This window comes from Meles meles, chromosome 20 (genome assembly GCF_922984935.1).
Source record: "Meles meles chromosome 20, mMelMel3.1 paternal haplotype, whole genome shotgun sequence".
NCBI classification, from domain to species: Eukaryota; Metazoa; Chordata; class Mammalia; order Carnivora; family Mustelidae; genus Meles; species Meles meles.
The window spans coordinates 30,499,831-30,514,011 of record NC_060085.1 but is presented as its reverse complement, the minus strand read 5'-3'; the positions used below and the strand labels follow the sequence as shown (position 1 = coordinate 30,514,011).

At 39.1% G+C, this 14,181-nt stretch overlaps 1 protein-coding gene across 4 annotated transcripts in view; it reads right to left on the bottom strand.

Annotated features, from left to right (window-relative positions):
* The window catches only part of PTPRG (protein tyrosine phosphatase receptor type G), a 696,945-nt gene that overhangs the window by 196,108 nt on the left and 486,656 nt on the right, over nt 1-14,181 (bottom strand). For all 4 annotated transcript variants that reach the window (XM_045990633.1, XM_045990636.1, XM_045990635.1 and 1 more), the window contains exon 5: nt 11,117-11,212. In XM_045990633.1, the coding sequence (XP_045846589.1) occupies nt 11,117-11,212 (96 nt within the window). The remainder of the gene's footprint in view (nt 1-11,116; nt 11,213-14,181) is intronic.

The window sequence follows — 14,181 nt, the reverse complement described above, 5'->3', positions numbered from 1 at the left end:
CAAAGTCAAGATACAAGTAGGTTTCCCAGCTCTCACAAAGAAAGCCCCAAACAGGAGGGGGATCCAATACGAATAATTTTCTTGAACGACACATTGGCAGTCTTGACCAAGAAATGAGGTAAGCGGCCACTACTGTGGCTTTTACTCAATCCCAGTTGGACATTTACTTGTTGCAAGTAAAAGGCAGGAAGCATAAAATATTTCTGTTTTGGAAGTTCTCCCCATTGTCTCTGTCTCCTAATCCTCCACAAACCTAAGGAGTTGCATTTCTGAAAAATACCACAGTTGGCCAAACAGTCTTGCCAAGATCAAGGTGCAGAGGAAAGTTACTGGCAAATCATACACAGTCTCACACCAAAAGATGAAACTCAGTTTCCTACTGGTTTGTTACCACATCCTGTAAAAATGACTGAATGGATTTCCACTGAATAGGAAAGATCTATGCAAACTGGTCTGTCTTGAAACCACGGAAATGGTACATGTGCTTTGAAAGTATGTGACAGAGGCACCCTCCAGAAATAGGCTCTGGGCTTCAGATGGGTACAGACATACCACATATATCAAGATGCTACAGACAGGGAAAACAGTTTCCTCAATACAAAAGAATTGTAAGTTGCTTCTCCTAGAGGCAAGTCTGTGTTACAGCACTGCAGGTGAGTAGCCTCAGGATTCATACAGTTAAAGACAGTTCATCATTCCTCTGGGACAATGCCTAGATGCACAGAGAGTAACAAGATTTTCAGAGACAATAACAAACCTCTAAAATAAAACCAGCATTAATAGTTTTAGAATCCTGCCCTGGGAAATTACTTCTGTGAAGCAATGGGACCAGGGTAGTGCTATGATTTGCAGAAACCAATCCTCCTGTAACCTCCACAAGGGAGTTCCACTGATCTTTGAGGTTTTCAAACCAGCTCCCACTGATTTCAAGTTCAAAGGCATTTGCACATGCTCTTACCTTTGTTTGCTTTTCTGTGTCTGAAGGAATGTTTTATCAAATTGGTGCTCCTTTCACAAAGCACTGTAGTATCTGGAAATAAACACCCATGTGGGCTCTTTAATTTAAAGGGGTTATAGGTGAGCCTGGAATGTGTGGGCTGATGTGAAACAGTGCCAATTTAAATATTTTGGCATACAAATATTCATACCGTGTCTTTAAATCCCTGGTGATTATACCTTGTTTGGCCAGGGGCTGGGGACTTCTCAGGCATGATATTTTTGGTTATTCCTACAGCCATCAATGAGCAGAATAATGCAAACAGCTCCCCCAGCCACTGAAATCAATACTTCACGCGTCCTCAAATACTTCCTTGAGGACCATGAAGCAGGATTTCTCAATCTCATCATTGACATTTTGGACTGGATACTTTTCTGCTGGGAGGGGCTGTCCTGTGTATTGTGGGACACTGGGTAAGTTTTTCTTATCTTTATCCATCACATGCCAGTAGCAATGACACCCCAATAGGACAATCAAGTGCCTCCAGACATAGCCACAAGGCAAAATCCCCTGTCCTCTCCCTCCTCCCCTATAAGAACCACTGTCATTAAAAAAGTTAATAAGTGACTGTTTAAATCTCTACCCCATCCACTCACACTATTCTTAATCTAACCACACCATTCATTCAATACTCTTTATACCTTTTATAAAGAAGAGGAAGCAAAAAAAAAAAAAGAAAAAAAAAAGGCTGTCATCAAATGTATAAAATAATTACAGGCACAGAGCTTAAGAGAATTTAGAAGAGAATCAAAGGTTTTCATTCTGCGCAGAAAGGAAGAGAACACAGTTTTAAGTCACAAGATAATAGCTCTTCAGCTACCAGCAAAATTAACACAGGCCCTGAAGAACTTCTTTCCACGTGGTATTAACCAGAACCAATGATATCTACTTCTTTCTCTACCCTTTCAAACAGAATAGTAACTCCTCTGATTCAGTATTCTACTAAGAGAATAAACTGTGGAGATGAACTGTTGCTATTGAAATACTGGCTTTAACATCTATTGGCCTGTGTAGGCTTGCAAAACTGACATTGAAAAGAAGCTCCATGCCTCGAGCTTCTGCAACTATAAAAAGAGCGTAATAATTCCTCGAGCGTAATAATAACCAGTAAAGGTTAAGTAAGAGAATACTGAATATAGTCATTTTATTTTATTAGCATTTGCCATGAATTAAATCCATAATAGATACTAACTTTTACTAGCAGTATTCGTATTCTATTTATTTATTTTAAAGATTTAGAGAGAGGGTGGAGGTACGTGTGTGCAGGAAGCAGGGGGAAGGGCACGGAGAGAGAGAAAGAATGTCAAGCAGACTCCTTGCTGAATGCAGAGCCTGACATAGGCTCAATCCTACAACCCTGAGATCACGACCTGAGCCAAAACCAAGAGTCCATCACTTAACGGAATGAGCTACCCAAGTGCCAGATTCAACTAGGTCTGGGGGAGGGGAGGAGGAAGAAAAAGAACTGCCACTTGCTTCTCTACCTGGGATGCAAAGTGCTTTAACTGTATCACCCAAAAGTATAGTCCGCCAAATCATCTACTAGGTCACACTCCAAGAAGAATAAAGCTAGGGAAAATGAGAACTGGATCAGGAGTCAGGAAACTCGGCTTCCCTTGGCTTGTAGATGCCAAAGAGCTAGGGGATGATGGTCAACCTCTGAACCCCTCAGAGCTAGGTTTCTGAACTGTCCTGTTTGGTGGGTCACCATGTAGTTCCTTACATTTTCTCTGAGACTATGACAATCAGATTCTACGACTTCTATTAGAACAAATGGCCCAAAGAACTAAATTCTAAACTAAATGACAGATTCTAAACTATTTTCACTTAGTGAGATACAGAGGCAAAGTACTTGGTAACCATCCTTGAAGTGCAATGATTTAATTAAGGAAGATTTTCACACGGTCTTTTTCAAAGTCTCTTAATTATGTGATGCTTTGCCAATTATTAAATTGTCCTCCGTAATGTCTGTTAAGAGGAAATCTGAATTACAGGCCATTTGCAGACAAGAGATGTACTGAAAACACCTGATAGGCTATAAATTCAATGTTGTACATCCACAAATCTACTCCAAAATTGCATCTGAACATTAAAAATGACTCCAGCCTTCACTTAATGCTAAGTCCCATGAAATCAATTAGCTGTTAAAATAGTTTAATTGGAACATATGTATTTTAATTTTGTGTGTGTGTATAAAAAAAAAGTCTTGCTAATCGGCCCCAAACATTCTGAAATTACACTTCTAGGTAATGTAGTGAAAGAAGTGAACTTATAACTGGATAAAACCAAGGATGTGGAAAATGTGAGAAGGATGATATTCAAACAGCAGCAACCAGCAAGGAATAAATTAAGAATCCTATCAGTGTACTGCAATTATCCTGAAAAGCACTCTCAGAAGGAAGTTTTACAATTCACCATCACTCACTGACTCAAACTCACAAGTTCTCCCACTGACGAACAGCTACTGGCTTTTGGGGTGGGTGTTGGTAGATAGGTATAGTTAGTAATTCCTTTTCTCTGTTAGTTCTTTCCTTCCCTCCCTCTCTTCTTCTTCTCCTTCCTTCCTTTCCTTTTTTTCTATGTGGTAGGGGCCCTTGTTTCACATACGCAACTGGAATGGTCAAAAGTTAAAAAAAAAAAGAACTAACCACAGCACTGATAGCAAATGTATTCTTCATTTAAAAAGGGAAAAGATTCCTAGGGGATGGTTAAAAAAAAAAAAAAAAACAGAAAGATCGATTTAGGTCACCATGCATAAAAGGGATGATTTATACTTCCACAGTGGTGTTTTACTTTGAAGAAAGACAGAGGAAAGAAAAAAAATGCAGAAAGGAGAGCCCACAAATACAAACTTCATAATTTAAAATGAAAATTTACCATTTTGAAAATGTACACGAGATATAATTGTATTTTTTCCTTGATATTTCATCTCCCTTACCTGATTCTCCTTTCTTATTCCAGTAATAAAATGATGCTACCATTGAAGAAAGGATTCAGAGGCCAACTCTATTCAAAACCTCCAGTTCCCTATTACTTTGCAGGCAAGCTAGTATTCTGAGGATACATTGACAATTTTCATAGAGAAAGGCACAGAGAAGGTGAAGGTGCTTAATAAATACTGCAGAGTGAACAAATGAGTTAGCAAATGAGTGCATGAATAAATGAGAAAATACTACATTTTGTTCAGTTAGAGAATATGAAGGAGAAAAAGGGGGACAGAGGAAGAAAAACACAAACATGTAAAGAATAGCAAGAGCAAGGAAAAGCAGAGACATACACAGAAGCACCCTCAAACACACAGAAACTAACCCATCAACTATCACAAAGAGACCCCAGAAGGATACAAATAAGAAGCAACCAGAGGCAAGCCAGAAAAAAAAACACAGAAAAATAATCCACAAAAGCCTCTCCATCCACCACCTACTGAGATAAAAGCATTTCTGGCAAGAGACTTTATTTTTTATTATGTTTTAAAAGACTTATTTATTTGAGAAAAAGAGAGAGAGAGTGAGTGCCCACGCCCCGCACGGCAAGAGGCAGAGGGAGAGAGAGAATCTCAATCAGACTCCATGTGGAACATGAGTCCAACACAGGGCTCGAACTCACAACCCTGAGATCGTGACCTGGGCTGAAATCGAGTAGGATGCTCAACTGACTGAGCCACCCAGGTGCTCTAGTAAGAAACTTCATAAAAAAATTCTCTGATACAGATATATCCTCGTATTCTTGGCACCGAAACACTCCTTTGAGGCCTCTGAATGTGCTACTACTTTAAGACTTGTAAAGCCCTGGTGGCTTTTCACAACCACAGGCATAAATGGAGAAACATTCCTTTATTGGCATGACAGATCCAATGGAATCCCGCTACCATTGTCAGATGGTTACCATCCTCACTGAATCAGGAGACTCGTAGCCTTCACGTTCATGTCCTTGACCATATCAAGAGATGGTCTTAAACTTCTGCATGACCACAGTCCCTTTTAGGTGAAGCTTACACAACCACTGGACATGCTCTTCACAATACAGATGATTCATGTTGTGGGAGGACCCCGAGAGGTTTCTGATAACTTAGCCCTATTCAATATCTATTTCCTGAATAGAAACTGAGGTCAAGGCACTGATAGGAGGGCGAGAGAAAGGTGGGCGGTGGGGTACAAACAGAAGAGGAACAAGACATGGACCTCAGCCTCAAAGAGTTTCTGGTGTTGTAGTCTCAGGTCCCTTACTCCTGGGGCCAAAGCATCTACTAGATCACACTCCAGGAAGACCACCAAGAAGAACACCTGATACTCCCCAGCTGACGGGCTATCAGGTTGCTCCTCTCCATTCAAGACAACAAAGCCTAAGTCTGTCTCCCCTGAATTCAGTTAAATAATGGCACAACCAAGCCACAGTGTTAGTCATTTGCAAGAGATTCACTGATGAGTAAGCAAAGACTCCCAGTCCTCAATGATCTCACAGTACAAAGGCAGAAGCAAGCAAGTAAAGTAACAGCTTTAATGCACAATGGAATGCTCAGAGAACAGTGGGTTAAGGGAAGGACGAATCCCATCTACCAGCGTGGGGAAGAGGGGGAGGCGAAATGCAGGGAAGTGGAGAAAAAGCCTTCCTCGCCAGCCCTAGATAGATGAGTCATCAAGAACTCCTCCTGCCTTCTCAAGGTCTATAAATAATCCCAGGTGCTGCCATTTCATTTAATTACTAAGCCTCTCCAGATGGAGAAAAATAATTAAGCAGTCTGTACCACCGACATGATATAAAGAATGGGTTAGCAACTTGTGAAACATTTGAGTTTTGAAGTTTGCTTTAGACTCTGAAGGGAGGGCAGAAATGAAAAGGGGGGCAACCACTGAACCAGAGGCATTAGAGGAAAACCAAGCGACCATGGTCACATTCTGGGCAGAAATTTAAACAGCAATAGGAAAAACAAAAACCCAAAACAAAACAAAACAAAAAAACTGGAACAAGGGGGCTCAAGGTTGCCAGGAGGAGTGAAACTGAAACATTAAGTGAAGAAACTTCATTGAAGATCAGTTGTCAAGAAGAAACACTTTAAGACAATCTATAAATAAGTCAGGAACCAATTTATTTCTTGAATGTACAAGACAGACACCATTGACTGGGTTGCTGGATGCAGACATAATAAAAATTTTATATCTTTGTGGCTGATGCTAAGATTCTGAAGAGACTCTACCCAGAAAGGTCTACCAAGGAGGCTGGTGAGAACAGCACATGAGAAAAGTTATTAATTGTAGCTGCTTTAAAAAAAAAATCATGCATTTATAATTCCATAGCCCAAGGGAATCAGGAAATATAAATAAAATTTTAGGCATTCCAACAATTACTACTAGGTAGTAAAACAAAGGAGATGCCCCCCTCAAATGATAAATTCAACAATAATCATGTGCTTCTTGAAAAAAACACAATCATCAAACCCATAAACCCATAGTAATCACAACTGCAAAAAGCTTGGGGATACCAACTTTGTAGGAGCACCAGATGGAAAGACAGTAAGATGTTTGCATGGATTGAAGCCATGTGGATTCTGATGGAAAATGGAGGGAAGTGTTCAACAAGGAAGAAACAGTGGAAGAAAAGAACTAATTCAGATGGAGATGATGGAAGACTTCTTGGTCTAAAAACATCCAGGCTACTTAAGGTGAGGTCATTCTGAGAGCCTGGTATTCTCTAGTCATAAACTTAAGCCAGAGCCAATCAAGTCCTTTTGTGTGTTGTTTTCAAAGCAGAGCATTCTTCCACAAATTACCTAATCATTCACCTGTCATTTCAGCTGTCCCGTTAACGTTAAGTTTTTCATATTTCTCTCTTTAAACAGATAAGCTAGGTAGAGTGTTGTCAGGATAACAGAATATTTTTCAAGAGTATTTTAATGGCATTTGGTATTTTACATTTTTGCAGGAATTCAAATCAGGCTAACAGCAAAGAAGAGTAGAGATTCTACTTTAACAAACAGAAGACAATAATTTTAATTTCTGTACTTCTATAGATTAGCTACAGCACTTATTCTCTTTAGTGGTTTAACAGATATCTCCAGCCTTTGCCCATCCTTATTGTAATTATTTGTTTTAAAAACCCTTTAGAATCAACCTCCCCCCCTTACCATTACCCTAGATCTTCTAGAGGGTTTCTGATCCAAAGATGTGTGTGAATTAGAATAAAGGTGTTCTTTCCTCTAGACACATTACTCACCAGTGCCTACGAAGTGAGCGAACCTTCTAGAACTGTGTGGCCTCAAATGTGCACGAGCATATGTGGTTGCTGTGATTCATTATCCTCCCTACATGGAAGTGGTCCCTCCTTCCTGCAGTGGTGTTCTATGAAGAGCTTGGGGGAGACCTGGCTTACCATCTTTCAGCATTAAGAATGACTTTCAACTCTGTAATCCAAAGATGTTAGGGACACCTGGGTGGCTTGGTCAGTTAAGCGTCCTACTCTTTTAATTTCAGCTCAGGTTATGATTTTAGGCTCATGAGATCAAGTCTTGCATCAGCTCCATGATGGGTGTGGAGCCTGCTTAGGATTCTCTCTCTCCCTCTCCCTCTCTCCCTATCGCTATCCCTCGTTCAGCCCGTCTCTCCTTCACGTGCCCCCCACACCCCGCAACTTGTTTTTTCTCTCTTGCTCTCTTTAAAAAAAGAAAAAAGAAAAAAGATGTCAGTAACCATTTAAATTACTGGTGCTCAGGTTAGGGGTCATGATCTTAAGATCATGTTGACATGAACGCATGAAGATAGTGCTGCGATGGGAATGTAGGCTCCCCCTGCAGTCACAGACAGCCCCTACTCGCATCTCGATCACTGCTACATCATCAGGACATTTTATGTAATATCTTCCACCTTCAACAGAAGAAGAGAAGAGTAAATGGTACGTAGGTTCAACAAGAATGCCTGTGAGCTACAAGAGAACTACCTGCAGTGGTTCTAGGCTAGGCCAACATACAGTTCATTGGTCAACCATGTGCATACCAGGCCGGGCTTGTTTCAGTGCTTTGGAAACATTAAGAACTTTAAAATATCCAATCACAGCAAAGGCAGTGGGAGAGCTCAAATCATACAAACTAATGGGCACATAATGAGGAAGAAAAGGGAAACAAAGATACTGAAAATTTGAAGGTGTAAGAACATCATTCTAGGGTACAGAGTAAGTTAATATCAGGACAACAACATCTATATGGAACTCAGCCTTGTCTAGACATGCACCTGTCATTCACATTACATCACTCTGGATAATTAATATGTGGGTTTATAAGCACCAAGTCAGCACACAGCCTCTTTACAAATATAAGGCTTTCTCCACTCACCTCTTGCTAGCTGTTATCACATGAGACTCTGACAGTGAGGTCCCAGTGGGCAGGAGCTGCTTGCATTTATTTTATTTAATGTAGCAACTACTACCCTCCCTGGCACCGAATCAGTGCTGAGTAGATGATAAATACCTCCTCAATACCAAAATGCAAGATATCAGGTTTGAATTTGAAAATATATATGAAGATTTATCTGATTACTTGGGGGAAGAAATTTAACATTCTTACAGCAAACCACAAAGATCTCGAAGTATTGAATGTTATTAGACTGTTAAATTAAAAAAACAGTAACACTATCTTCCTCTCCATTGCTCAAAGATGTATAAATGCATATGTGGACTTAAGAGGGAAACAAAAGAAACTGCTCAACACTGTTGGCATCTAAAAAAAAAATTCTGTTCTATTTTATGTTATCTACCTTCTGTGTTGTGTACACAGGGCAGCAAGCCAAAATTTTTAGAAGGATTTATCAGATGAAATATATCTTTGCATGTGAACTAGTTGTCATGTCCTAGAAATACTTTAAAAATTTAAAACCTGTATTTCACACTGAGGTGTTCCGCTGGTTTGTACACCAATGGACTTTGCCTGCCTAACTGGTCTTACATTTCACAACAGTTTACGGAGCTGGAAAGCACAGAAACCTTCTGCTTAGCACATATTATGAACTGGTTCTTCGAGGACTCACAGAAACATTTTTAAACTTTGTTTCCCTGTAAGAATGGTGACCTATACAGTAGGACCTGGTTGGGCTGGGCATGGATGGGCAGGACAGAAGGAGGAAAGGGTTGATTTGATGGTGCAGCTATAGTAGAGGTATCGCTACAAAAAAATATATTGTCCAAGAGGACAATCACAGAAAACAAGGGATTAACCACGGAAGTGGGTATGGTTCAAGAATGGCTCAAGTGACCTCAGTATTGCATAAGGCAAACTGATCATGGTTTAGATGCAGAAGGGGTATAGACAGAACCCAAGGAACCTACCCACAGGGCAGTGCCCAAAACAGCCTTCTGTTCATGCAAAGATGACACACACTATAGGCCTCCATCCTATAGAAAAAGACTTGCATGGATATGGATACAGACTTTATTTGGCATTAAAAATGTCTACTATGTGCCAGAACCCACGCTAGGGCCTTCATTTAATGACTACTTACAATCTTAATGGTGTAGACAGAAGTTTCTATCCCCATTTCACAGGTAAGAATACTGAGGCTGGAAAGTTTAATAACTCCATCACCTTTTTGCAGCTATTAAGTAGAGACGGGACTCAAAAGCACATAGTTTTGATGCTAGTGAATGAGTTTTTAAAACATGATGTTCAACTGATTTATGAAAGTAATCAGGGAAAAGACATGTGTGAAAGAACAATGGGGAGATCAACCAAATACATAAACAGAGAACTTAGAAAATATCGGACCATGAGCCATGGTAAGAAATATGTTTTGTAACATGACCAAGTTACAAACACTATGCCTCTCCATATAAAAGCATCTAAAAAAAGGTCCTACAAAAAAAAATTTTACCCTTATTATGAGTAATACACTCTGATATTTTCTGATTTTTTTTCCTGTTCCATCATTATTCTAAAAGTACTGGCAGGATTTAATAAAATTATTTCATGGCCCACTAGTAGGTCAGAACTCACAGTTTGAAAACCAGGGCCATAACCAATCCTAATGACCACCACTCTTACTGTTTCTGAGATTTAGGAAGAATATTGGGGTTTTCAGTTTTCCATAAATAATCTTCCATTTGAATCTTTATCCATGAAAGGAAAGGGGGAAAGGTAGTGAGAGCACTGGATAGAATTGTCTATCATATGTCATATGCTAAAAAGAGAGGAGAAATTAACATACTCCAAACAAGAATGGGTCTATCTCAAAGACAAAGAAGCTTGCCCCAAAAGGCAGAGGTTAAAGACCCATGGTAGAAAAGGTTCTGATGTCTTAAATATTCCTTTGAGTTGCCAGAAAGACATCATTGTCCAACAACAACTCATTGATGAAAGAAACACTGACATGTAGACTTCGGGCAAATTTTAAGACTGAAAGACAAGTCACATACCTACAACTCAGGTTACTTTCTGCCCAAAAAAGGACCAGGTCTCCTCTCAGTTATTGTTTCAAGACACTTGATGGTGGACACTATTTCAATTAGATGTGACTTAATAAAAAGCCTGGACAGTATTATACAGTGGAAGGATACAATGTTTGGCTTCTAGCTATAGAACCAACATAGGAGCCCGAAGAAACACTCACTATGAACACAATAAAAAAGAGAAAGAAAGTATGGGAGTTCATGAAGGTACTAGCTTGGAAATGAGCTCAGTGAAAACTTCCGTTACCATGGGGATTTCTGGGAGGGAAAGAAAAGGGGTCTTTTCAGAGACGTGACTGATGCTATTTATTAATCTACTTGCAAGTAATGTCAAATTTTAAAGTTGCTCCAAAGAATATCACCTTTTTTTTTTGCATCAGCCTTTTAACATGCTGGAAGAACCTGTTCAGAACGCTTCAGCAGGGACGTAACTTAGATGATAAATGTGTTCTTCAATCTGTGCGCCAGTCAAGTAGCAATAAAATCAGAATAATTCATGCAAAAATTTTCATTATGTTTCTCAACACACTTATTTACATTTTAAATCACACATTAGACAATATGAAATATCTTTCATTTAGACAGGTGTGAACTAGAAAACAGATGCATTCATTAGACACAGAACAATTCGGCGAATTAAAAAAAAATATCAGAGAACTCTCGGTTGAAGTACTTGAGCCACCGTTAACTTACTTGAAAAAATATGGCCATGGCTCCGATTATTCTGTTTTCTGAAATTGCAGTTTGAAAGCTGTCAAAGTCATCTGGATTATAAAAGAAAATCTGCATCTGTAAAAGAACAATTAAAATATGTATTAGGAAGATTTCAAGCCTAGACACAAGTAGACAGAATAGTACGAGGGACACAGATTCCTCACTTCCTAAGATTTCACCAAATATATTCACCTATCCATATTTTTCCTTTGCTAAAGTATTTAAGAGCAAACCCCAGACACTATCATTTTCTCCTTACAAACCGCATAATCACACATCTTCTCACAGAAGTGCCTTCCTGTTACCCAAAAGAATGCTGACACCTGATTGCCTGATATTCGTGTCACGGTGAAAGTTCCCATAGTATTATGTAACAAAAAAAATTTTTTTTTAAGATTTTATTTATTTATTTGACAGAGAGAGATCACAAGTAGACAGAGCGGCAGGCAGAGAGAGAGAGAGAGGGAAGCAGGCTCCCTGCTGAGCAGAGAGCCCGATGCGGGACTCGATCCCAGGACCCCGAGATCATGACCTGAGCCGAAGGCAGCGGCTTAACCCACTGAGCCACCCAGGCGCCCCATTACGGAACAAAATTTTAATGGAGTAAAACATTTTGAAGTTAAAAAAAAAACCTAAGCCTATGAGATGCGGTTCACTTGCTTAAATTATAGATACTTAAATGGGCACATCTTTATAAGCAACACCCTTTGGGAGGAATTTGAAGGGGTCAATAGCCCAAATGGAGTCTTTCAGTGTATCCACAAGAAATTTCATGGTAATAATAATACTTGACATTTTCCAATTTGCAAAACTGTACCATATATTATTTTACTTAATTCATGTAACAATCCCTATGAAGACAGGGCAGAAATGACTATCCTCAGTGATTTGAAGAAATCAGATGAAGAAAGAGTGCTTTAGAAAGTTGATGTTAACTTGGCCAAGATTGAACATCCGAGGAAAACTATAAAATCCAGGTGCTTTCACTGGAACCGTAAATACTTTCTTTTACATTTGGGTAGAGTTTCTTACTCAAAAAGCAGAATACAGATAAATCAACTTAAAATTGTTACATGATCTTAATGCATGAAGAGTCTTTGCTATTTAGTACACAGCAGAGAGCAAAAATGAATCACGGAATGTTCTCGAAAGAATACATATATAATAAAAAGAACAGCTTTGGGTTTTATTCTAACTTCTTAATTTACTGGCCTGTAGACTTCACACAAACAAGTCTAATTCAAAGTATCAGCTTCCTCAAGTACAGAATCAAGTATTTACCCTTGGAAGGGGGGGTGTGGAGATCCAACAAGTCACTGTAGTGTACAGTATGTAGAAGCATCATGCCTACACTTCATCTGTGCTCAGCAAATCATTATCATCATCATCATCATCATATTTCAAGGTTAACATCTGGCAGACACTGTAAAATTTCTAATAAGACTGTGATTCCCCTGAATCTTCTGGAATGATCCTACTCCTCATAGAAAATCCGATCTCCTCTATCATTCATTAGGTCGTCCCTATTTTACAAATGACTTGATGCTATTCTCCACAACAAACTGAACAACCACACCCCAGAGGCAATTTGCAGATAGGATACTGAATGCTAAATTCCCACAGGGGAAAGCTAAGTAAGAAACACTAGCTCAAGTATAGGTCAAAGGTTAAACAGAGCTAAATTACCTGAGACTTCAAGAATAAAGTGACCCTTCTTTTCTGAAGGGTAAAATCAGGTGGTCCAGTCAGGATACTTTCTAGGAAAAGTTATGCACCCAAGTGGATGAAAGAAAGATGGGTAGATTCCTTTGAAGGACTTTCCTTCTTACAGTGAATTATTTTTCTTACACTGTGAATTCTCACCGATTCTGGCAGCCTCTTACACATGTGTTGCCTTTAGGTTTGGACAGCTTTAGACATCATGCATTTACACTGAGAAAACACCTTTCAATGAGGTGCAGATTAAAAGAGTTTAATACCTAGGTGAATTGCTTTGGGTACAATGCTGTGAACGCAAGAAAGAAATGCTACACAAATATATTCAGAAAATACACCTCAGTTTCCTCTTAAAACTCAGGCCCTCAAATTAAGTAAGTTCATAGAAGTTTTTCTTATTCTACAGCCCATGAGCAGCGGTGGCATTGTATAATGCATCACCTGAATAGTGTGTGATACAAAATACTTTAAGACCTCTTCAAGGGCATTTTCATTTATGGCCAGGTGAGGAAATTCATTTTCAGAAAATGTCTTTGAGTCATGGCTCCACCCATCAGAATAATAAAATGTCTCATAAAGAGAACAGTAGCAGAAGTCTGAAATATCAATTTTCCTTGCCTCTTCTCTCAAGTTGTAGCCTACTGAATTAGGTTAACTTTTGAAGCTATCTTAAATATGAAGAGTAAGGAGTAGATGGAGTTTTGCTGAGTGAACTGGACTTTAAAATCACTTTGTTGTTATTGCTGATGAGATAAATGGGGGCAGAAGCTGGAAACCTGTTTCCCAAAACCATATCTGAAAGGTGTTGGGTTGGCTATAAAATATCATCAGGAGCCCACTGGCTTTCTGTATCTGACCTCAAAAGCCATACCCAAAGTCCTCTCCCATCACAAGAGTGTTCTTCCTAATAAAGCAAATCTAAGTCATGTTTATCTGTATCAGTGTATCAGTCCTTCTCCTGAAAAATCATGGTACACAACAACTCAAGGAAAAGATTGGGAAAGTCTGGCAACAGAATGGTCTACGAACTCTTCCACGCAGCCTTTACCAGGAACCCCGATTATTTATATTTTATCCATTTGCAGTCAATCTCTCTCTCTCTTTCTCTCTCGTCTGCACACACAGATATACAATTTCTTTTTATAAATCACCGGGTAGTAAGAGGGAGAAAATATGCCCCTTTACTGCTAAATACTTAAGTGTATAATTTCTAAGAATCAGGACAGTCTCTTATATAAGCACAGTATAATTATTCAAATTAGCAAATTTCACATTGATACAATACTATTATCTCATTCACAATCCATTTCGAATTTTGGCAAATGCCC